This window comes from Ambystoma mexicanum, chromosome 6q, assembly GCF_040938575.1.
Source record: "Ambystoma mexicanum isolate Mex_15411 chromosome 6q, UKY_AmexF1_1, whole genome shotgun sequence".
Taxonomy (NCBI): domain Eukaryota; kingdom Metazoa; phylum Chordata; class Amphibia; order Caudata; family Ambystomatidae; genus Ambystoma; species Ambystoma mexicanum.
In genome coordinates this window covers 876,053,061-876,077,282 of record NC_090937.1, presented here as the reverse complement: position 1 = coordinate 876,077,282, position 24,222 = coordinate 876,053,061, and the positions used below count along the sequence as shown (strand labels likewise).

Genomic DNA, 24,222 nt, shown 5'->3' with positions numbered 1-24,222 from the left:
CAGGGAAAAGAGGCTTGCCATCTTTGCCAAGGCGCCGGCGTCTCCAACCCTGACAGCTTGAGCCGGTGGTCCCGACCATGGTGCTGGCAGCTTTGGTCCCGATCAAGCCATCGGATCCCACTGACTTGCAAGAGCCAGCAGGAACTCTGAGAGTAGTTGCAACAAGATCCCATTGAAACACCTTTCTGTCTTTGGACGTTGGTCGGCGCACCCTCACACTGAGGCACTGACTGCCATCGATAACTCTGGAGTTGCAAGGGAATTTGCCCCATGCTCCCAGAGGCACATACCTCTCCAGCAATGGGGTCTTGGATGGATTTACATGCTCATGAATATTCCCTGTCGTCAGCCTGGGAACCCCCAGTAAAAAGAAAGCAGTTTTGCTTTAGACTGAAAACTGCTTGACTCCTCTACAGCCAATCATTGTCCTTTGGGCCATACTGCCCCCAGCCAATGACACTTGTCCTCCTAAGATCCACCGCTGGTGACCATCTTCAGATTTTTCCTGCATGTTTCTATTGTTGGGATTCCTTGTGCTTTGCTCCTCGAAATTGATTGTATTTTCGATAGTTTTCTTCCATTTCTTCGTCAACCATCATGCAGTGACGGCCTGCAGCGGGGACCCGTTGTCGGCAAAGATCGTCTGTTCATTGTTTGATCTTCTCTCTCCGTGACTTCAGCAGGTCAAGGCTTGGGGCTACATCTCACCATGACCATGTCTGAGGTGGCGAAGAATAGTCCCTTCAGTGCCTGTGAGTCCTGTTGCCTGGATAACATTTTCATGGAGGATAAGCTCCTTGAGTTCCTTTTTATTGTTTTCACCCGGATCACGACACGGGCGGCTGCGAGATCTGATGCACCTTCTCAGCGAAGGCCAGGAAGGATTGCCACCGGAGATTAGTGGCTTGGATCAACTAGGAAAAGGCCTCTGACGCGGTCTGCGGGCGCATTCATGCCTCGTCCAGGACCAGCAGGTCCCATGAGTGTACTGTGTAGAAGAAGAGGTTGAGATCCTTTTGAGGATGCTCCTTCTCAGGTGATCCAAAAGAAGGTGAAACACAGCGCTCCATCTGCTCCCTCGAAGGTCGGCACGGCTGCCGAATGAAGTTTGAGAAGGGGGTCAGTTTGAGACGCCTGCTGAGTCGACGGTTACCCTGCTGGCTGGTGGGTTCCCTCTGCCTGCGAGGAACACCCTAACCCATTTGTTTTTAAAGGACAAGTCTTCGAAGGACAGACCTGCTCCTTATTCATCCCGCTCCTTCGTCATCGTCTCAGTCAGTGACACGAGCCCCGCCGATGACAACTTCGGCTCCAACCACCACCTAGTCCATGACCGCTTTGTGAAAGACCACGACACAGTCAATGACCTCGTTGATGAAATCGGCTCTTCCTTCGTCGACATAAAGTTCAGCAGCGACCGTCATTTCCACCTTCACGACGACTACTATGCCAAGCCTCTCTTTGCCTCCATGGCCTCCGTTGGCAGTGTCGACCACGGCTTCCTCATCCGCGGCCTCCGTTTTACAGTTGCCCATTGTCACCTCCTTCCCAAAGGACTTGTGAAGAGTGAGGGACTTACTGCCTCCTTCTGATTTCCTGCCAACAAAGCTTTCTTCTTCAGCTACCGTGGGATCACAAAGAAAAGCTCCTTACACATAGACCAGTTCGGATGATGACTTGCCTGAGGATTTCTATTCGGACCACAAAGGGGATCAAGGTCCCATGTCCCAGAAGGGATCTCCGTACCATGACCCATACTAGCCGTTTGCCCCGCAAAGGAGTTTCGGACTGGCTTCTATCCCAGCTGTACCACTTGCACTTCCATTGGCTCCGATAGATATGTCACTAGACTACTCATACGTTCCGTCCCCTTTCCTCCATCCTTGTGGGGCATCCCTCAACATGAGGACGGTACCGGAACCTTTGGCAGCAAAAAATTGAACTTCCCCTTTAAATTTAGTATAGCGCGCAGGGGTGCGGCCTCCGGTGCCTCACCTCAGTCCCTTTTTCCGCAAGGACGGTCCCGGATCTGGAAGCCAGTGTTGATACTTTTTTTAGCTTTCTGCTTGCTTGCCGTTTGTTTTTTCATTTCTTATTTCACTTCTCTTCAGTGCCTCGCACCACCCTCCCCTCATATCCCCCCGTCCGGGGCTTGTCGGCTGCAGGAGGATTCACAAGATGTGCCTCCTGCTAAGGCTCGTTCCCGGCCTTGGACGCCCATGCCCTCTGTCTTGACTGTTTGGGGCACAACCACCACTGGGACTCATGTTCGGCCTGCAATGCTCTTGGTCACAGGGCATTGAAGAATTGTCTGTCGCGGTGGAGGGGGGGATCTTCCACACTTCTCCCCCATGGCGACTCCTTTCCTGGGGTTCCCATGGATCAGGGTTCCTCTGATTCAGGTTTTGGCAGGCCAGAGGCCTCTAAGGCTACCGACTACCAAGCCGAGGGGCCTGTGGGCTCTTCTGTCCTCTCCGTGGACAGACCTAAGGCCGCCCTGGCTACTGGCACCCAAGCTGAGGGGCTCGGGCCCTACCTGGCTGTCCTCGGCAGGTCGATCAAGTTTGTCCTCTTCTACCCCAGGGGGTAAGGGATCATCGGGTACCACCTCCAAGAGTCCGTCCTCGGCTAGATCCAGCACAGCTACCGGAACATGCACCGAGGGCGTCCAGCCTACCGGAGCTCGCTCCAAGGTCATGAGTAAGGGGGTGTAAGGGAGAATTCTCATTCAGTAGCTAATTTCCCTTACCTAGTGAGTCCCCCAGCAGCTTTGCTGAATTTCTGGAGTTTATTTTTTCACTTGGTAAGAGTGTGAGGTTTTCCCCCACTCTTACCCATATTTTGCCATGTGTATTTCATCTGTTTTTGTGATGGTGTACCCTGGAGTACACCACTTCAGTAGCCCCATTCTTTTGTGTGTTACACAGCAACTTCAGTGCAGTGACACAGGGTTGTCTTTTAGACTTCCCACCAACTCCATTTCTGAGGCTGACTACTGTCCCCCAGAAAAGGGTAAAGTTGCCATTAACTTTACATAGTCATTTAACCACAGATCCAATACACCCCATCTTACATGGAGTATTGGAAAGGGTTAATTCTTAGCCTTTGTATCTGTACCTTCTAGAGCTTTGTTTTGCTCTTTTAACATTTAGACTTGGCTGGTGGCAGTGGTATCTACCCTAACTTTTCTGCCGCGTTTATACTATATAAACGTGCTACTGTTTTTGGCTATTATATTAGCCTCAAACATAAACCCGCTTGACCAAATACTTTTTCTTTTGGCTCAGGTCGGGTTTATTCGCCATTTCTTTTTGTTAAAGTCCTTCTTGTGTTTTACTTTGCGCGGCAAACCAGGTTTGCCTTGTTTGTTCACTGTCTTTTGGCGGGCTTCTGCCAAGAAGCCCTCCTCTAGGTGCCTGGGTGTCTAGGTGGGCTGAATGTGAGGGAGGGGTGTAGTCACCCCCTGCACAGGGTATCCTAGGAAACCCAAGTCGCACTTTGCCATGATTGGCTGAGGTGGTTGTCCGGGCTGGACAACCCCCCTGCTGCGTGATTGACAGCCAGGCTGTGTGAATGGGGGATTTTTGCATAAAAGGCAGAACTCTTGGGCTGGAAGTCAGAGTCGCCACTGGAACTACAAGGAACCGAAGAGAAGCTGAGAAGAAGACAGCTGCAACTACCCCGTCCCGGTGAAGCCCTGCTGCAGTCCTGAGCTATCTACCCTTCGACAACCAGAGAAGATCCAGTCCGGAGTCTTCTTCTCTTGAGCCTGGTGGGGTCAACCAGCTCATCTTCAACAGCCAGAGGATCCTCTCCGTGGTCGAAATCGCTGCACCCTGCTGTAGTGGTCCGGATAGCCATCTGAAGAGCCTCTCCTGTTTTTAAGGAGCTTACCTTTTATTCACTTTGCAATTACTGTGGATTGATACTTGAATCCGTGCGCTATTCCCCAACCTATTAGCAAAATTAGCACAAGTTAAACATCAGCAGCGGGAGTCTCGCAATCTGAGAACCCTCCACATGGGTTCACACTGTAGTCGGCTACTGGTGACATAAATCACGAACTATATCATTTCAACATAAAGACAACATTGGATTGAACACACAGTGTGCACTATTATTATTTTTATGCTATCTGCATATGGATTTGTACAGCGTAAACAAGTAATTTGTGAATATTAGTATCAAGCGCGGAGAAAGTATCGCAATATTTGATTCACTTACCTTTTATTCACCGGTTCTGCTGCTGGCTTCATCCCTGTGTGGTGCAGACCCCTCCAGACGTCCTCCTTCGGATCGAAGCTCCAGGAACTGTGGGTCTGCAGGAAACTACCAGGAACACCTGCCGTGGCACCAGCTTCTTCCTTGAATAAGGTACTGTGTTCTGCTTCGAGGAGCTATAGTGAATCCCGTTGCTCTTTTTCCAAGGCTTGCCCTTGTCTTCCCTCCTTCTTATAACTTTTGCTTCCTCTGTTGACAATATCTAAGTACTCCTGGCAACGTTGAATTATGAACTGTCCGACTATCCTCGACAATAGGAACCCGGTTCCACTTGACCCTGGCTCCGGCCTATTGACTCTTGTATTTCTGTCAATGAGTGTTCTCAGATTCTGTCTGCCCTGACAAAAGTATTGCCTATGATTTTTTTCCCCCAACTCTCTCTGGTTAACTCAGGTGCTAAGTGTGTTTTTGCCCCGGTAACATTTCTTGCCGCGGATACGCGTATATTTAGTAAGACCGAACTGTCATTACTGTCAAAAAGTGATTGCATACGTATTCCCGGTAACGTCTTTTGTTTCACAACACCGGTCCGTTTAAAACATAGGGTACTTACCTTGAGTTATAGTGTACCAAGTGAATTGGTTGGTTGTAGTGTATTTTACGTGTGGTTTTGAATTTATAGAAGTGAAGTGTTTTACAACAGATGGTTTAAAAATAAATGTACTTATATTTTTTTACCTGAAACCTTGAGTCAGTGTTTGCTTGAGTCACAGTAATTGTGGTCCCTTTGTGTAATCTCTGCTACTGCTCATTTACTCTTGAGATAAGTCTGGCTGCTCCGCTACTGCTACCACTTTAACACAGTAGTACAGGCTTGTACCAAAGGTGAACTTGTATTACCACTTGTAGTCTTAATTGTGTGTAGTGGTCCCTAAGGGCACTGCACAGGATTCTGCCTAACAGAGGGTTACGACTACCCGCTGTCCGGCTGAGGGCTCAACGCCTACCAGAGTGATCTCTGAGGTCGACTCCTTCGATTCGGGTGCAAGACCCAAGCTGTATCCTCTCGAGTCTGAGGCTCTCTTGGCTCAGGTCCTCTGTGCCCTATCGCCCAGGGCGTGGTGCAAGGCTTCAAAATGACGGAACTGCCTGGATCCAGCTCGGGGCCCGCTAGTGCTTTCCCCCATCGAATGGGCTTTGCAGGATAATCCCAGCCCCCTTCCCTCCGGAAACGGCAGCAGATCCTACAGTACAAGCTTCTGGTCCCCTCAGGGATACATCTACCCATGACAGCCGTATGGCTACATGCATCAGGTGCCTCAGTGCTTTGACTGGGAGCGGAGGCCCAGCGCCTCTGAGGGCTGAGCCCGAGGGACCCGGTGGCTTCTGAGGACCGCCTATTCAAGCCCTTCCTCTTCCTCATGGTTAACCTCAGATGAAGGGTTCCTGAAGGAGATTGTGAAGGAGGTCCTCCCGCAGGTGTTGCTGTCCCGGCCCCCTCCTCTGGGTACTCCTCCCATTCCTTCTGCGCTCCCGGTTCCGTTGCTGGTACCTCCACCGGTTCAGGCCCTTCTGGTCGTTCTGACCCCTCCACCACCTCCTGTACCACCAACGCCTCCCCCTCAAAAGTCATTTTACCTGTCTGCGGCTCCGCACCATGGGGGGACCCCGCCGGCACCTGTGTCCCAGGGCCCGGATTCCCCTTTGCCAAAGGAAAAGGGGCGGTGATGATGACTATCACACCCAGGACGACGCACCTTTGGCATCCGTTAAGGCCTTTCATGACTGCCTTCAGGGACTGGCAGAGTTCTTGGGGTCCCTCTTTCTGAGGAAGTCCTCCAGGAGTCAGGCGTGCTAGAGTTCTTGGGGGAAACTCACCATGATCTGGTCTGGCATCCCCCTCCAGAAGCATGTCCTGCTGGTGGTGCTCAAGGTCTGGCATAAGGCCAGGGCCAACGCCCAAATGAGCAAGAAGCTGGACAGCTGGTTTAGGCTGACTGACGGGGAGACAAGCCTCCTTGCCTCCCACCAGCAGCCCCATTCCTCTGTGGTGGCAGCAGCCTTGTTGTATTCTAAACCATTGTCTTCGTCATCTTCCTCCATTTGCCTCTCCAAGGAGGACAAAGTCCTTGAGTCTTTGGGAAGGCGTTGTTATTCCATCTCGGCACTGAAACTGTGGCAAGCCAACGCAAACATCCTCTTGGCTGCGGCTAACCAGAAGCTGTGGTGGAAGCTCAGGGAATTTCTGCCCGGCCTCCCTTCGATGAGCAGGCGTCCTTCAAGGCTGGGCTCCCAGATGCCTGGGCCATTGCGCCAGATCTCCTGGAGTCTTCGGTCTCCCGCATCGACACAGCAAGCAGAGTGCTGTACCTTGGGGTCGAGATAAAAGGACGGCGTGGATGCACACCACTAAGGTTTATTCTGATTTGCAGTAATGGATCCTGGATCTGCCCTTTGAGGGTGTGGACCTTTTTCGTTCGTCGACCAAAGACGAGTTGACAAAGAAACAAACTTCCACTCAAACCGCCAAGTCCTTGGCCATCCGGACAAAACCAGGTAAAAAATCCTTCCCTCAGTCCCAGGGTAGGACCGAGAGTCCTGCGCTGTCTCAGGCGCCAACGTGTTCCGGCGACCGTGGAACACAGAGGCCTGACAGGTCGCCCAGTGACAACAGGATGAAGCAGCAGAGGACGTTGCACAGGTTTTTCCGCTCCCCCTCCTCTGCTCCTGCCACTGATGCCAAAAAGCAGTGACGTCAAGGTCAGGGAACACAGTTTGCCTGTGGGGGCCGTTTGGCTTTGTTCCAGGACACCTGGAAGCACCTTTTCAGTAACCCGTGGATCCTATCCGTAGTCTCCACAGGCTTCAGTCTTCCTCTTCCTTTGCCTCTACCATCCTCTCCTATTCGTCAGATTGGTTCCCCGGCTCTTTTACGGGAGGTCCTTTCGCTCTTGGAGATGCAGGCGATAGAACCGGTTCCTCTTGTAGACAGGGGCTCTGGTTATTATTTCATGATTTTTGCAGTACCCAAGAACAACCAGGTTGGCCTGAGGACCTTCCTGGACCTTTCATTTCTCAATCTGTCTTTACCGCTGGAACGCTTCTAGATGATTAGTCCCGCGCACATAGCCGAGTCTTCATCCACCAACCACATCGGAAATCTCTGTGGTTCATGATTGTCATACCACTTTCAGTGCAAGGTGCTGCCCTTCCGCCTGAACTCCGTTCCTCTTGTCTTCACAGAGTTGATGAACGCAGTGGCGCTCCTTCTCCGCTTGGAGGGTCATCATCTGTACCCTTATTTGGATGACTGACTGGTGATGGGGATCACCCGAATGGGTGGTGCTCTAATGCCAGATTGGCGGATATCCATAAGCTGGGGTTCTACCTCAACCAGAGGAAGTCACAGTTGTGCCCATCTCAGGAACTGGTCTTCCATGATCCCAATACTGCCGCTCCTACTGCCCGATCTTCGCTGATGGATGGCAATGTTTCAGAGGGAGCCCCCTTCAAACCGACAAGAGCGTACCCTGGTGGCAATGATGGACTCTTTTGGTCTGGCGGGCTACTGTGGAAGGCTAAGCGAATCATGGAGCATGGTCTAGGATGGAAGCCCTCCTGCAGGTCTCTGAGGCCTTCCAAATCTGTTGGCACAGTTGCAGGTGTTATGCGTTTCTGCCCACCCCTCTGCTCCAGCAGACCTTAAGCAAGTTTCGGGCTTCGGTAGGTTGCCTTGTTAGGGAGAATTCTCCAAAATGGCTGATTTCCCCTACCTACTGAGTCCCTCAGCAGCTTTGCTGGATTGCTAGGATTTTTTTTTCACCTGGTAAGAGTGTGAGCCTTTTTCCCACTTGTACATGTGTTTTGCTAAGTGTATTTCTACTCTTCTGTGATCTTGGGCACTGGAGCCTCACCTACTCCATAGTACCATTTTCTTCATGTGTGTTACACAGCACCTTCAGTGCAGTGACACAGGGTTGTCTTCAAGACTTCCCACCGACTCCATTTTCTGGGGCTGACTACTGTCCCCCAGAAAAGGTAAAGTTGCCATTAACTTCATTTAGTCCCTTTTACCACAGATCCAGTACACCCCATCTTACATGGAGTATTGGAAAGGGTTAATTCCTATCCCTTTTTATCTGTGCCTCTTGGAGAATTGTTTCGCTCCCTTTACACTAAGACTTGGCTGGTGGCAGTGGTATCTACCCTATTTTTTATACCATGGTTATCTTAAATAACCATGGTATCGTTCTAGGCTATTATATTAGCCTCAGACATAAACCCGCTTGACCATATATATTTTATTACGGTTCCGGCTGGGTTTATTCACCATTGCTTTTTGTAAATGTCTTTCTCGTGTTTTACTCTGCGCGCCAAACCAGGTTTGGTCCCTTTGTTCATCGCCTTTTTGCGGGCTTCCACCCAGAAGCCCTCCTTTTGGCACCTGAAAGTCTGGGTAGGCGGGGTTTTAGGACCCCTGCCATGGATTCCCTTGGTAACCCAAGTCGCACTCCTGTTTGATTGGATAAGGGGACTGGCCTTGCCAGTTCAGCCACCCTGCTGTGTGATTGACAGCCAGGCTGTATGAATGGGGGAACACTGCATAAAAAGCATGTCTCTGGGACTGGAAAGGCAGAGTTGCATCTGGAACGCAAGAACCAACGAGGAACTGACGGAAGAGGACCCCTACCACGACTGAAGTGCCCGGTGAAGCCCTGCTGCAGGTCCGAATCCGACGACAGAGAAGATCCTCCAGGAACATTCTTCCCTTGAGCTGGTGGGACCAACCTGTTCGCCTAAACTGCAGGCCAGGAACACTCCTCAGGTCGAATTCGCTGTATAGAGCTACAGTGGGCCGGATAGCCAGGAAGGTCAGACCCTGCTTGGGTTTTATGGAGTGCACCTTTTATTCGTTGTTTTGCTCTGCTGCTGGTGTCTTCCCTGGGTAGTGCAGGACCCTCCAGTCTTCCTACTTCTGATCAGTCCGACAGTCGCTTCAGGAACTGTGAGCCGGCAGGAACTACCAGGAACGTCTACCTCAGCTACAGCTCCCTCTCCGTTTTAAGGTAGTGTGCAAATCCGGTTGTTCGTTTCGTTCAGCCGCGGTGAAAGTGTTTGAAATCTTTCTTCAATCCGAGGGCTTGTCCTTCTCTTCTCTTTGAACTAACTTTTCTACCAACCAACCTCGTCCGGAAACCGTGCCACGAACTTTACTGTGAACTACACTGAACTGTATTATCTTGAGCCAAAAGACTTTTGAACCATTGACTTTGGCCCTAAGCCTTTTCTATCTGATTTTATCATTGAAGTTCCTCTTGTTCGATTGCCCTGAGTACTTACCTGTTGGTGTGGTTCATTTTCTGCTAACTTTGTTTTTGCCATCCTTTTCAATTGCTGGAGTGCCATTTTGCTCCCACTTCATTTTGTGGGCATAACTTGTCTGGAATTTAAGGGAAGTGGCGTGGTGTATTATGAATGATTTATAAACTGCTTATAATAGTGAGATGTTATATAACTGAAAAGTGAAATAAATGTATATTCTTTTACTTGAAAACCTTGAGTCAGTGTTTGCCTGAATCATAGTAATTGCTGTCCTTTGTGTAACTATTTGATACTGCTCACTTACTCTTGAGATACGTCTGGCTGCTCAGCCACAGCTACCACTTTAATTGTGTAGTACAGGCTTGTACCAAAGGTGAATTTGTACTGTCACTTGTAGTCTTAATTGTGTGTGGTGTTCCCAAAGGGGGTACTGCATATAATTCTGCCTAACAACGACGTAAAGTAGAACCAACGCAGTTCTGCAGCGTGCCTCCTGGTGGCTAAAAAGCACAGCCTGATGAATGTAGGATATTTCTGAGATCAGGAATCTGTGGGAATGAGGACTACATCAAAACGAAGATGAATGACTTTTTTTTATCAAACGAACTATATTTATGAGCTTTTAGGGGACAGAACGTAGCGTGCCAGTCAGGGGAGTTGCTAGGTCTGGAAACGACCCGGGGCTAAGCTGATGTCAGACCTTTTGGGACTGGGGGCTAGCTAGTCTTTTGGCTGTAGCTCCTGAGATTATATCCGGGGCTACAACCAAAAGATCAGGGGCTATAGCCCCAATAGCCCCCCCCCCCTAGCAACGCCCCTTGCATGGTACTACCATGCAAATCATAATATTTTTTTAGCAAATGTCTTTTTTTGGACTAGACGGAAGCGAAAATGTTGGTCCAGTCAGAAACCTTTTGTAAAGGAAAAACAGATTTAGCGTTGGCGGCTGGTGAAATATTTCAGTGGCAGAGCTTAGCTATTTCCCCTGAATTGGCATGGATGACCAAACCAAGCCAGTACCCCAAACAAATGAAGAAAAGTTCTGATGTGCATCCACCAGTGACATCGTGATGAACCTATCATTTTCACAATGACATTGTGAAAATAATAGGTTCAAGGGGTTGATTTTATAGCACAGTTTCTGTGGACAATTTGGTAGAAAGTCTTACAATTTAAAAGTTGGTCCTCTAGGGTAACACCCAAAAAATCCAATAGATACTGATAATCAAAAGTACGCAGGAGCATTGCTCAACATGTTTTCATAATGCAGCACTGCCACTGTAAAGTACGCTTCTTGGTGAAGGTGGCCACAGTAAATGCCAGCACTGCAACTGGAAGCACATGTCCCTTCCAGTGCCCCACAACAGTTGCATGCGATAATGTCCCCGCGAAAATGACGCCATGCAAAAATTGTGCTGTTTTTTTTGCGGAGACATCATTAGGAACATGCGGGGTATGTATGGCGACATTATATACAGGGACAATATTACCTGATACCCCCACAACCTTTACAAGTATTGCTTCGTTAAACAAGCTTTCATGCTGTTTAGACCAAAATATGTCAGTATTCCCACTGTAAAATCTTTTTCAAGCTGGCAGTGCTAAATGCATGCCACTGTTGTCCTGTAAAAAATGCTAGCATGCAACCAGTACCCAATATGCGACAGGATTGCCCTTTAACATGTTATCCTGCAGACAATGCCGTATATATTTATAAACCGGATTGCTATTGTAAAAAGCATTTTTACAGTGATAATGCCTCGCCTGCCTCCTATCACTCACCCATGTCTGGCATGACCCTCCTATGACTGGCCTAACACTACCCACACAGACATGCGCTCAAGCACACAAGTAAAACACATACATCCGCACAACACATAAGTGTGCACAGTTTGTTTTCCAGCGCGTAGCCTTTTGCCACCCCGTACTTCCGAGTACAGCTCCAGCCTCCAGGTGGTTATACTGGTCTGTTTACAGGAAGCAGTAAAGGCGTGGTGCCTTGAGGGATCAGAGGCCGCCGAGGTCTACACCTGGGACAGCGCTCAAGATGAGGACCAACAAGGCCTCTGTTCCTGCAGACAGTAAGTGAATGTCATTCTCTGTCAAACAGGGAGCTCCTGTCTGACTTGCAGTGCTCTACATGACAGAATCGACGATGAACCAGTGAATAATGTAGAAGTGCTGTGTCCTAATGTCTATTGTGCACTCCTGCTACTGGATTGTATTATATGCATCAACCCGGCCTTCTGTTTTGTAGTATAGAAAATCGAAAATTGTACCTCCGTAAATTGCATAATTGAGTCCTGGAAAATGCCAGAAAATATCTCGATAGAACCGGAGGAAGGAGTGGAATCGCTCTTTCTGTCTATGTATGGATGTTAATCCCTGCAATTTACTATAGCTTCTTCCACTTATCTGACTACTTCATATGCTCGCCGCATAGCTACAACAGTCTACCAGACAACTTGAGGGCACAAACTATGCTATGATGAATAGAGGACCCGATTGGTAGCATTCATGCTTCTATATGTGTATGGTTCATTGGATTATTTCAGAATGTATGTGATTTGGATCGATTTTGATGGCGACAGTGACATAAGCCATTGTGCCATGCTACAATGTTTCTAAACTGTGCTGATTGTGCTTTGCTGGTTTCATTTGAATGTATTTTCATTTACCAAGAGTATCATGACCATTTTCGTTATTTTACTCCACATTCGGTATTTTGCAGCAGATTCGGTTTAACATTAAAACAACCTTTGAAAACTTTCTGAAAAAGGTTGCCAGTAATATGTTCCCTTAGTATAGTACAACCACAGGAATTTCGGGAAACTGCTTATGCTACTGTGGTTTTGTCCGTTGCCGTTTATTTGCATGTATTTAATGTATCCATAAAAATGGGGGTATCTGAAGAAAGTAGTGACAGGGGACATTTCTTGTGCACATGTCTTGGTAAGTAATCAACGGTGTGTGAGCCTCTCTACTAAGAATGAACATGGGTCACATACCCTGTTGTATGGTATTTCTCCCACTCAGGAGGGTCTCCAACCACGTTTTAGCTCACTGCACCCTTCACAGAGGAGAAATAAACGTTTGCATATCAATGGGTAGACCAACACCAAAATGCTGGGTAATTCTCCTCTGAACAAAAGTATTATCAGCAACTCAAGACGTGCGTTGCAGCTTTGTTGGGCCTCCTCATTGAGGTGAATCTGAGCCTCTCTAAGGCGCATTGAGCAAGGGTTCCACGTCTAGATTACCCGTGGTAACTTAAGGTGAAACCCCAAGTTCTTAACATTAAAAAAAAAAGGTTTGGGACCGCCTCCTCTGAGCACAAACACGGACAAATAACCTATTCTATGGGAAGGTGCCGACTTGGGAGGATCTACAACCACGTTTTCACCCTAAAATGCCCAGGGTAATCCAGACGTGGAACCCTTGCTCACTGTGATTAGAGAGGCCAACTTCACCTCACTGATGAGGCCTGACTAGGCACAAACACGTGTCTGGGGTTGCTGTTGGTACTCTTGTGAAGGCCAAAATCAAAGTATAGTCATACTAGGACCTACATTTGCTGACGTAGACCACTTTATTAATCAGGTTCAGAATATTCTGTTGGCACATAGCAGACAAAATGGCATCACCTATTGGTGCCTGTCAGGGCCAGACATGCTGAATGCTTTATGAATCGCGATAGTATGCAGAGCAGCACTATGCCTTTTTATTTACATAATGCAATTGTTATGGTATGTTTTGGGCCATGAAAGCCTTTTGGCACTTCCAGGAAGGTGTACTTTTTCAGTCCTACTCCTTTGAAAATTAAAAGAAATGACTATAGATTGTCGAGTACATATTTGTATGAATATAAATATATTAGTGGAAGGTGTGCTAATGGAACTTTAACAGAGAAAATTCTAAATTGTGGTTATTCTACGTTTGTTGAAAAGCAGTCCCCAAACTAAAGATGAACATAGAAAAGCCGCCGAAGAGGTGATAAATCGGATTGAGCAACCGCAGCATGCAGTTGGAATAGGTTAGTTAATTCCGATATTCGTTTTATACATACTTGTCTGCTTAACTGGGTATCTTTTTTTTCTCTTCTCTGCTATCCTCCTTGCTTTTGGGCATACATTTAACACTCAATTGGATTACACGCTTGGTTCGTTTGTGTTTGTAATTCTTTGTATCAGTTGTTAAAATGTGATATCATTTTCACTCTTTTCCCCGCAACTTGTAGTATGACATTCCCATCATTTTGAAGAAGCCTTCTGACTTCATATGAACGCAAGAGAGGCTAAAATGGCTGACATGGTGCAGGCTGGGTGTTTGTAGTTGGTGAGCAGGTGCAAGTGGATCAAGGTCAGAGGCCTAAGCCCCACCCACCTGTCTATCACTGCTAAACTGTTGGTTCCTTCCTGCCCCCTTTCCCTACCTAAGCAGCACTCCAGCCTCTTTTCCTTCACAGTTGGTGAGCAGGTGCAAGTGGATCTAGGTCACGTGGCCTAAGCCCCGCCCACCTGTCAATCACTGATAAACTGTTGGTGCCTTCCTGTTTTGCTGCACTTTTTCCCTACCTAAGCAGCCCTCCGGCCTCTTGTTTTTTTATTTATTTATTTATATAGGGCCGAAAACCTGAGGCATTATGGCACACACGTGCACAGATGGACAGACGGAAAAAAACAGGACAGGAAAAAAAGGTGCCTTCCTATTTTGCTCCCCTTTTTCCCTACATACACAGCCCTCCAGCCTCTTTTTCTTTGCAGTTGGTGAGCGTGGATCCTGATCATGTGTCCTAAGCCCCACCCACCTTCGTAGTCCTGCCTCTTCCTTTTTGCTCTTAACTCTTAGATCAAGGGCGTCTCTTGCGCAGGCGACTGAAGTGAAGGGCAGACGAAGAAAAGGGCAATTCCTGTTTGGACATGTTTGGAAGATTCCATGTAATAATGTCCCCGCAAAAATGTCTCCTGACAGAAAAGTAGCAGTTTTTTGCAGAGACATTATTATATTGACCATGCAGGCGGGGGTTATTATTTTTATTTTTTACAAGGGGTCCACGGGACATCCCAACAACCCATCCCCATACATAATGTCACCATGTATAATGTCAGCAATATCTTTTCCTGGTGACATAATGTATGGGGGCATTATTACACAATACCTTGGGGAACAGGAAGACCCAAGGCCAGAACCACTGCTCAGACAACAGTTAATCCGGCTCTAACATGTTTTCTCCCTCCGTCCCTACAGGCCATCCTCATCATTAGGGAGAATTCTCATTTATGGCTAATTTCCCTCACCTAGTGAGTCCCCCAGCAACTTTGCTGGACTTCACTTGGTAAGAATGTAAGCTTTTCCCCCACTCTTACCTGTGTTTTGCCATGTGTTTCTACCTGTTTCTTTGTGATTGTGGGCTCTGGAGTACACCACTTCAGTAGCCATGTTCTTTGTGTGTGTCACCCAGCACCTTTCGTGCAGTGGCACAGGGTTGTCGTTCAGACTCCCCCGACTCCATTTCTGAGGCGGCTACCGTCACCCAGAAAAGGGTAAAGTTACGATTAACTTTACTTAGTCAATCTACCACAGATCCAGTACACCCCATCTTCCATAGAGTACTGGAAAGGGTTAATTCCTATCACTTTTTATCTGTACCTCCTAGAGCATTGTTTAGCTCTTTTAACATTTAGACTTGGCTGGTGGCAGTGGTATCTACCCTAACTTTTCTACCGCGATTATACTTGATATACATGGTACTGTTCTTGGCTATTATATTAGCCTTGAACATAAACCCGCTTGACCAAATCGTCTTTCTTTTGGCTCCGGTTGGGTTTATTCGCCATTTCTTTTTGTTAAAGTCCTTCTTGTGTTTTACTTTGCACGGCAAACTAGGTTTGCCTTCGTTGTTCACCGTCTTTTGGCGGGCTTCTGCAGAGAAGCCCTCCTCAAGGCACCTGGGTTTCTAGGTGGGCTGAATGTGAGGGAGGGGTGTAGTCACCCCCTGCACAGGGTATCCTAGGAAACCCAAGTCGCTCTTTGCCATGATTGGCTGAGGTGGTTGTCCCGGCTGGTCAACCCCCCTGCTGCGTGATTGACAGCCAGGCTGTGTGAATGGGGGTTTTGCGCATAAAAGGCAGGTCTCTTGGGCTAGAAGTCAGAGTCGCCACTGGAACTACAAGGAACCAAAGAGAAGCAGAGATGAAGGAAGGCTGCTGCAACTACCCCGTCCCTGTGAAGCCCTGCTGCAGTCCTGAGCTATCTTCCCTTCAACGACTAAGAGGAGATCCAGTCCGGAGTCTTCTTCCCTTGAGCCTGGTGGGGATAACCAGCTCATCTTCTTCAGCCAGAGATCTCCGCTGTGGTCGAAATCGCTGCACAATGCTGTAGTGGTCCGGATAGCCACCTGCTGAGCCTCTCCTGTTTTAAGGCGCGCACCTTTTTCGTTGTCGCTGTTGCTGGCTTCATCCCTGTGTGGTGCAGACCCCCTTCAGACGTCCTCCTTCACAACAAAACTCCAGGAATCATGGGTCTGCTGGAAACCAACAGGAACAACTGCCAGGGCACCAGCTGCATCGCTGGATGCTCTACTGGAAACTGGCTGAATCCCTTTTCTTCATCCTCAAGGCTCGTCCTTGTCTTCCCTCCTTCTTATAACTTTTGCTTCCGAACATTGACAATATCCAAGTACTTTTGGGCTACGCTGAATCGTGAACTGTCTAACGGTGTGATCTTCGGCACAGGTCTCCGGTGTCACTTAAACCTGGCTCCGACCCTTTGACTTTTGAACTCCAGTTTCTGTGCGTTTCTCGAGACTGTCTGCCTAACCTAAATATTGCCTGTGATTTTGGCCTCCAACTCCCTCTGTGTATCTCAAGTGTTAAGTGTGCTTTTGCCCCGGTAGCATTTCATGTCACGGATACGCGTTTATTGAGTAGACCGAACTGTCAAAAAGTGATTGCAACCGTATCCGCGGTATCATGTTTTGTTCATAACACCTGTTCATTCAAACACAGGGTACTTACCTTGAGATATACTGTACAAAGTGAATTGATTAGTTGTAGTATATTTAACGTGTGGTTTTGTTTAAAGTTTAATAGAGGTGTTTTGTTAATAACTGAAGGTTTAAAAATAAATGTACTTATATTTTTTATCTGAAACCTTGAGTCAGTGTTTGCTTGAGTCACAGTAATTGTGGTCCCTTTGATAAATCTCTGCTACTGCTCATATACTCTTGAGATAGGCCTGGCTGCTCTGCTACTGCTACCACTATAACTTAGTAGTACAGGCCTGTACCAAAGGTAAACTTGTATTGCCACCTGTAGTTTTAATTGTGTGTAGTGGTCCCCAAGGGCACTGCACAGGATTCTGCCTAACAAGGGGGAGCCGTTTTGGCAACCATGGCCGGAGGTGACTGTAGTGACGGATGCTTCCCTCACAGGATGGGGCGCTCATGCTGATGACTTGACCTCCAGCAGTCGTTGGTCTCCCTCAGAGTCCAAACTCCACATCAACCTGTTAGAGCCAAGGACCATCAGGCTAGCCCTGAAGGCTTTTCTCCCGGCTGTACGGGGGAAGAGTGTCCTGATCATGGCGGACAGCACAGTGGCCATGCATTACCTCAACAAAAAAAGGGGGTTAGGGTCCCTCCCGTTGTCCAGAGAGGCAATGCAGCTCTGGTTCTGGGCCATCCAGCAGGGAATTTCGATCTCGGCAGTTCATCTGGCCGGAGACGAAAATGCAGCGGCGGATGCTCTGAGCAGGCAGAGCACGGTCTCTCACGAGTGGGAGTTGGCTCAGGAAGTCCTTCAGGAGATCTTTGCCCTTTGGGGAACCCCACAAGTGGATCTCTTCGCCACCAGTCTCAACCAGAAGTGCAAGAGATCTGTCATGACCATTGCCCCTGGCCCTCACTGGCAAGTCAGCCTTCCAGTTAGGGCCAGGTCAAAGGCCTTAAAACCTCATCCAAGACTCTCTTGGAGTCAGTCCTGGCGCCTTTGGCGCCAGGCTCATAAACATCATGAAGACCAACATTAGAATGGGATTATTTACTTGGGATTATTTAACTTGGGGTGGGGGGGGTTCAGCTAAAATGAAGGCACAGACATAGCTCAGTTACAAGGAACTGAGCTATGCGGTCTAGTCTTTTGGGTGTGGCAGGCCTGGGACTACTTTATTTGGACTACTTTGGGTGTGGCAGGCCTGGGACTATTTTACCTGGACTACTTTACCTGAGACTATTTAAACCACACCCAAACAGCAGAACATGCTTATTCGTCTGTGGGCAGCGTAACGCTCACTGTGTCCAGTTCTTTGATGCCAGCTTACCTGAAACCAAGGAACTGCAGAGAGAGAAAGAACACTACAAAACTTACCTGGAACAGTATCCCGTCTTCAATCCATTGCTGACTTCAGTTCCACTCACCTGAAGGTACGAACTCCATCATCCGGCACCGCATGCATCCTGGAATACCATAACCTGGAAAGAGGAGAAAGAAAGACAGCATTAGTAAGCGTTTACTCACGTTTCCTCCCGAATGAAGAAAGCCACACAATTCATACCTGGGTAGTCATCTCCTGGTCAGTATCATTGCTGGAACATTACTGCGCTCGGCGTGGAACATCGCAACCTGCAAGGAGAGAAAAGACACAGGTTAGCAATATAAAAGGCGAAACAATGCCGCGCATCGCGCATTACTCACCGGACAGCATTGTGCACACCGCGCTTTCGCCTACCGGCCCATGCTCATCTTCAAGCTGCATGACAACACCAAAATACCTTTCCATACCTAAAAGGAAAGAAGGAAGACATTATTATTCGAACTAAGAGGAACATAAGAACTGCATATAAAGACTGTAAAGCAGCAAACCTACGGAGTCGCAGCAGGCCTGGATTCCCACAGGGGGGCTTGCACCAGTGAAGTAACTTGGTCGTTGCTTGCGCCCCACATCTACGCGCCCATGCCACGAGTAGCAGGACGGAGAAACCACCTCTTACAATATTAAGGTGAGGAGAAGGCCCATGGGGGACGAAGGAGTTGAGGCCAAGGGAGGTGGGAAAACATAAAGACAATCTGGCATTGAAACCAGCTCTCCTATATTGCAGACCCATCTTTAACCAGAGGCCTTACCAAGGGACCGGGAGAGGATTCGAGAGTGCAAATCATCCAACCAGGGCTGGGTGGCATCCCCGTGGATACCAGGTGAGCGTACAAGATTCTGATCAAGGGAATTTCCTCCGAGAGGAGCCTTAGGAGACGCATTCATAGTGGATTGGTCATTCCCACTGCTGTACGCGTTTCCTCTAGTCCCTGCCATTCCCCAAGTGTTGCAGAGGTTACGGAGGTTCGGTTCACACATGATCCTCATTGCTCTGGATTGGGCCAGGAGATTGTGGTATCCGGACCTTCTAAAAATGTCTCTCTCTCTCTCGTTCTCTCGTTCTCTCGTTCTCTCGTTCTCTCGTTCTCTTTCTCTCGTTCTCTCGTTCTCTCTCTTTCTTTCTCTCTCTCTCTCTTTCTTTCTCTCTCTCTCTCTTTCTCTTTCTTTCTCTTTCTCTCTCTTTCTCTCTCTTTCTCTCTCTTTCTCCCTCTCTCTTTCTCTCTCTTTCTCTCTCTTTCTCTCTCTTTCTCTCTCTTTCCCTCTCTCTTTCTTTCTCTCTCTTTCTCTCTTTCTCTTTCTCTCTTTCTCTTTCTCTCTTTCTCTCTCTTTCTCTCTCTTTCTCTCTCTTTCTCTCTCTTTCTTTCTCTCTCTCTCTCTCTTTCTCTCTCTCTCTCTCTCTCTCTGAGTGGGTGGGACAGGTTCTCCATCCAGAGGTCAAGACTCTCAACCTTCACGCTTGGTATCTGAAAGGTTGAGGTATAAGGATTGGGACCTCCCGGATGACGTGATGGAGGTGTTGCTTTCGACCAAGCGTCCTGCAACAAAATCCCTGTACCGTTGATGTAAGTTCTGCGACTGGAGCAGGGGTTGCAATGTGGATCCTTTTCAGTGCTCCATTCCTATGGTTTTGTCTTTTTTGCTTTCTTTGGCCCACAGGGTCCTTCAAGTTGGTACCATTAAGGGTTACCCGGCGGCGCTGTCTATATTTAAGCACTCGTCTGAAGAATGTTCTTACTTTAAGATTCCTTTGATGTCTCAATGTCTTAAAGGACTGACTAATGTCTCGTTTCCAGGTGCCGGTTTGGGATTAAAATTTGTTTTTGAAATTTCTCATGGGTGCTCCGTTTGAACCTTTTCACTCTTGTCCTTTGAGATTATTGTCTTTCAAGACAGTGTTCTTGGTTGCAGTTACTTCCGCTCGCAGAGTGAGTGAATTGCAGGCACTTTCCTCTAAGCCACCCTTTACTGTGTTCCACAAGGACAGGGTAGTACTTAGGGTACTTCCGTCCTTTCTACCTAAGGTAGTATCGGAATTTCCTTTGAGTCAGAAGGTGGTTCTCCCTTCTTTCTATCCTCCCCCCTCATCCTGGTAAGGAAGAGGAGTGACTCCATAGGTTGGATCCTAGGAGAGCTTTGAGCTTTTACATTTCTAGGACGTCCAGGGTCAGATTGGACGATCAACTCTTTGTAGGATATGCTGGACACCGATTGGGCCAGGCTGTTACCAAACAGACCTGGTCCAGGTGGATTATTCTCACCGTTTCGAAGTGCTACCGTCTGGCTGGTAAAGACCCTCCGGAAGGGTTGCGAGCTCATTCCACTAGGGGCGTGGCTACCTCTACCGCCCTTCAGTGGGGTGTTCCTATTCGGAATATTTGTGATGCTGCTACCTGGGCTTCGGTCCTCCCCTTTTTTAAGCATTACTCCCTGGATACAGTCCATGGTCAAGATAAGGCCTTTGGTAAGGCGGTTCTTTATTCTGCCATCTAATTGGGTACTCTAAATTCTTTTCCCTCCTCCATTTACTAGTACTGCTTTAGGAGTCTGTCAAAGATGTGGAATACGTTGGAGGACGCAATCCATTCAAAGAACAAGTTACTTACCAACTGGTAACGTTCTTTCGACTGGATGTTCCTCCAACGTATTCCACATCGCCCTCCCAGCCTGCCCCTCTGGAGAATTTCCTTTGCGATTGCAGCTTACGTTTCCGCAATGCTATGTGCAGTCAAGCTGGCATGAGACTGGTGTCACACGTTCTGAGAGGCCATCTCCACATGTTTTGGGACTGCCCCCAACTTGCCCCATTCTGGGACGAGATCTTTAAAACACTGTCCGAAATTTGCGATGTGACGATTGAGCCTGACCCGATGGGGGTGTTGTTCGGAGTGTGGGGGGATGAAGGGGTCAGAGGTGAGGCCAAACTCTTGAATATATGTTGTATAATAGCCAAAAAATGTATCCTGCAAAATTGGAAATGTGCTGCTCCTCCCACCTTTCAGAAATGGCTGAATCTACTGACCTGGTCCCGAAACTGTGAAGAAGACTATATTACTACTCTCCCATTCCGTTCCCGGCCAAAAAACATTTGGACTGCCTTCAACAGTTATCTTAACGGTCTTGATGTCCCCTCCTCTAGTGTCGGTTCTCCCTAGGTCTCCACTGTTATGTACGGAATTCTCTGCAACACTGTCTTGCTTTCCTCACCCTGGGGGTCATCCCTCGCTGCCTATGTACATCCCCATGTATTACATTTGTATTGCACTGTTATATCATAATCGGCCTAATGTGTGTATATGTCATCTACCACTGCCAGCAAAAATAAAAGTTTAAAAAAAAAAAAGAAAAAACTTAAACTGAGGCTATGGCCGCCGTGCATCCTATTTATAACATCCAGTGACGTCGCCCTCGACAGAGGCCTTCGAGGGACTTTGACCTGACGTCATCGACGCAGGACGCCCTCTGCGGAAAAAGTTTCCGAAGTGCACAGCTGTGGACATTACATGTCAAAGATGTGGAATACGTTGGAGGAACATCCAGTCGAAAGAACGTTACTAGTTGGTAAGTAACTTGTTCATCTCATCTACAGACCACCCAAACCCAGCACCGCCTTCATCAAAGACTTCAGACATGGTCACCACTATGTCCCTCATGCACGCCAACAAACATCTTCCTAGATGACTTCAACCTCCCAGGCAACAAGGCCACCAAACCACGGAAGGAAGCGCTCCCCTGCCTTCTTGACACCCTCATTCTCACACAGCACACGAAAGACCCAAAGCATGAGAAAGATAACATCCTCAACCTAATCATCACCACACTGCCTTCACTCCACTACAGCTCTCCCCTCCTGCTTGACTGGTCGGACCATCTGCCCAGGCCTTACCAAATCCTGCACACCAGCCCAGTCAAGCACTCTGAGCAGAAACCCATCAGACAAACCATCCGGTCCTTCAAGAACCTATGGAAGACCTTGTCAACTTCCACCTCACATGGCCCGAACACCCACAACCGAACTGCAACTCTCTACTGGAAGCACTCAATGCCACCCTCTGGGCCAGGGGTCTAACCTCTCTCCTTGGCTCTTCAACCACTACCTGGCACCTCTTGCCCACCGCATCACTACTTTCTGCTCACATTTTCAATGTTATGCGGATGACACTCAACTCTCTTTCAGGCTCCCATCAGCCACCTCTGCTTCTTCTCTCATACCACACTGTCTGGCTGCAATTCAGGAATGGTGTGCCGCCAATGTTTTCTGCCCTAATGCCAGTACAACTAAGATCCTCCTCCTTGGGACACCCGCTCCCTATCTCTCTCTGGTTACCCACTCTGGGCCTTCTTCCTGCTCCTTCCTGTGACTATAAGAACCTTGGTGTCATCTTCGATTCCACCCTCTCCTTCTCTCCTCACATCCCTTCTCTCCTCACATCTCTGACGTCTCTCAGAGGTATTCTTTCTTTCTCTTTTTCCCTCAGAAGTTCACTGTCTGCAGAGCTCTGGTCCTCTCTAGGCTGTACTATTGCAACAGCTTCTTTCTAAATCTTCCTGCCGCTATGCTTTGTCCGGTACAACTTATCCAGAACAGGACTACAAGACTTGTCCTTGGCCTCAAGACCAGGGATTGAATTTCTCCAGCTCTTAAATCTCTTCACTAGCTCCCCGTGGCTGCAAGGATCAATTTCAAGACCCTGTGCATCACAAGGCTTTCTGGGGCCTGGGACTGCTCTACCTCCAATTTTCTCTTCCAAAACATCTTCCTTCTCGAGCTCTCTGCTCATCCACTTCCAAGTCTCTGAGGGTCAGATGCTTCTACAAGCAGAGAGTTGGAAGCAGATCTATCTCCTGAGCTGGGGCCTCCCTCTGGAACAGCCTTCCTGCCCCAAACATGAGCAGAACAACCTGCAGTTCCGGAAGCAACTCGAGACCTTCTTTTTCACCTCCCCTTTCTCTCCTCCTCTCCCCTGCTGATGCACCTGATTGCTCCGCGCACTGGTCGCCCTCTGAACTCGGGCCGATGCTCCTGCATGTCCCTTCTCTCTGCACTTATGAGCCACCTGCTGGCTGTACTTGTGAGTTAACTGCACTTACCCCTTCTCCTCCCCCCTGGCATTTCTTCCCTTCCCTCTTCCCCGCACTGGCACGATCTAAATGACACAAGGCCTAGTAAGATCGTTATTTTGTCCTCCCTTTGTTTCCCCCTCCTTGTCTTGTGACGCCTAGAAACACTTGTGTACAGGCCCATTATAAAATGTTGCATCATATATCCATCCACCTCAGCAAAAGAGTCAAACCGGAAACAAGAGGAAACCTATTGCCTCTCAAGGATCACATCCGACCTGGCGCTCCCAAGGAACTGAGCAACCCACCGACAACTAATCAACACGGCCCAGACCTCCTACTATCAGAACACCATAGCAGAAGCTGCCAATAAAAGCAGAGCCCTCTTCACCAGCTCTGCATCCACAGACCCATGGCACATCCTGTGGGATGTTATGACCCACTGGCTCTGCCCTGCAACATCACTGTGTGTTGCTTTCATCCAAAACAACAGTATGGCCGCCAAAAAGCCTTATGTGCACTAAACATCTGTGAGGAGTGCGCAGGGAAACCTGAAAAATAGGCATTGGTAAAACAGGAGACCACACTGCGAAAACCTATCATTGGGCTGCCCACAGAGTAAAATAAAACTGCTTGAGAAGGCAGTGCTACATTCCAAGGAAAACCCAGAAGTGTTTTAAAATCTGTTTTTCGTTGGCTGTTGAAAGTGCAAAATCATGGCTCCCAAACAGCAGAGAAGATCCAACCTACTTGTGGGGTGTTCACCATCACCTTATTTAAGGAGTCCCCATAAGCATAATGTCAAGAGAAACACCCTTCATAAAAAAATCCACATTCAAAAGGTGCTTGCCTTGGAAAAATGTCAGATATGGGCACAGTACCGCCGCTCGCCTGTGTCAGAAGCTCTCATTACTTATACTGTTGGTTTAAAACTTGTGTCTTAAAATCAAATTGTAGAAAAGAAGAGACTTGCCATCAATAGCAATATGGGTTGCTACACTTCAATTTCTATGTTTTAAAAATACTGGAATGAAGAGATTTGTGTGGATATTTGTAGAAAATGTAAATTGTATTTTAGAAAAAAACATTTTAAACAGTGTTTTAAAGTAAACTAATGTCAGCTACACTGGACTTCAAAGACATTCCACAGCTTCTCCCCAAACAAAGGAATCTTCCTCCTGCTCTCTGCTCAGGAACTGGCATTGAGTTGTTAATGGAAGTGGGAGGAGATGTTGGCCTGTTGCTCTG

At 48.1% G+C, this 24,222-nt stretch overlaps 1 protein-coding gene across 4 annotated transcripts in view; it reads left to right on the top strand.

Annotated features, from left to right (window-relative positions):
• NEK1 (NIMA related kinase 1) overlaps nt 1-24,222 on the top strand; it is a 2,768,493-nt gene that overhangs the window by 2,304,218 nt on the left and 440,053 nt on the right. For 3 of the 4 annotated variants that reach the window (XM_069631399.1, XM_069631400.1, XM_069631397.1), the window contains one exon: nt 13,491-13,576. In XM_069631399.1, the coding sequence (XP_069487500.1) occupies nt 13,491-13,576 (86 nt within the window). The remainder of the gene's footprint in view (nt 1-13,490; nt 13,577-24,222) is intronic. The other variant, XM_069631398.1, reaches the window with a different exon arrangement.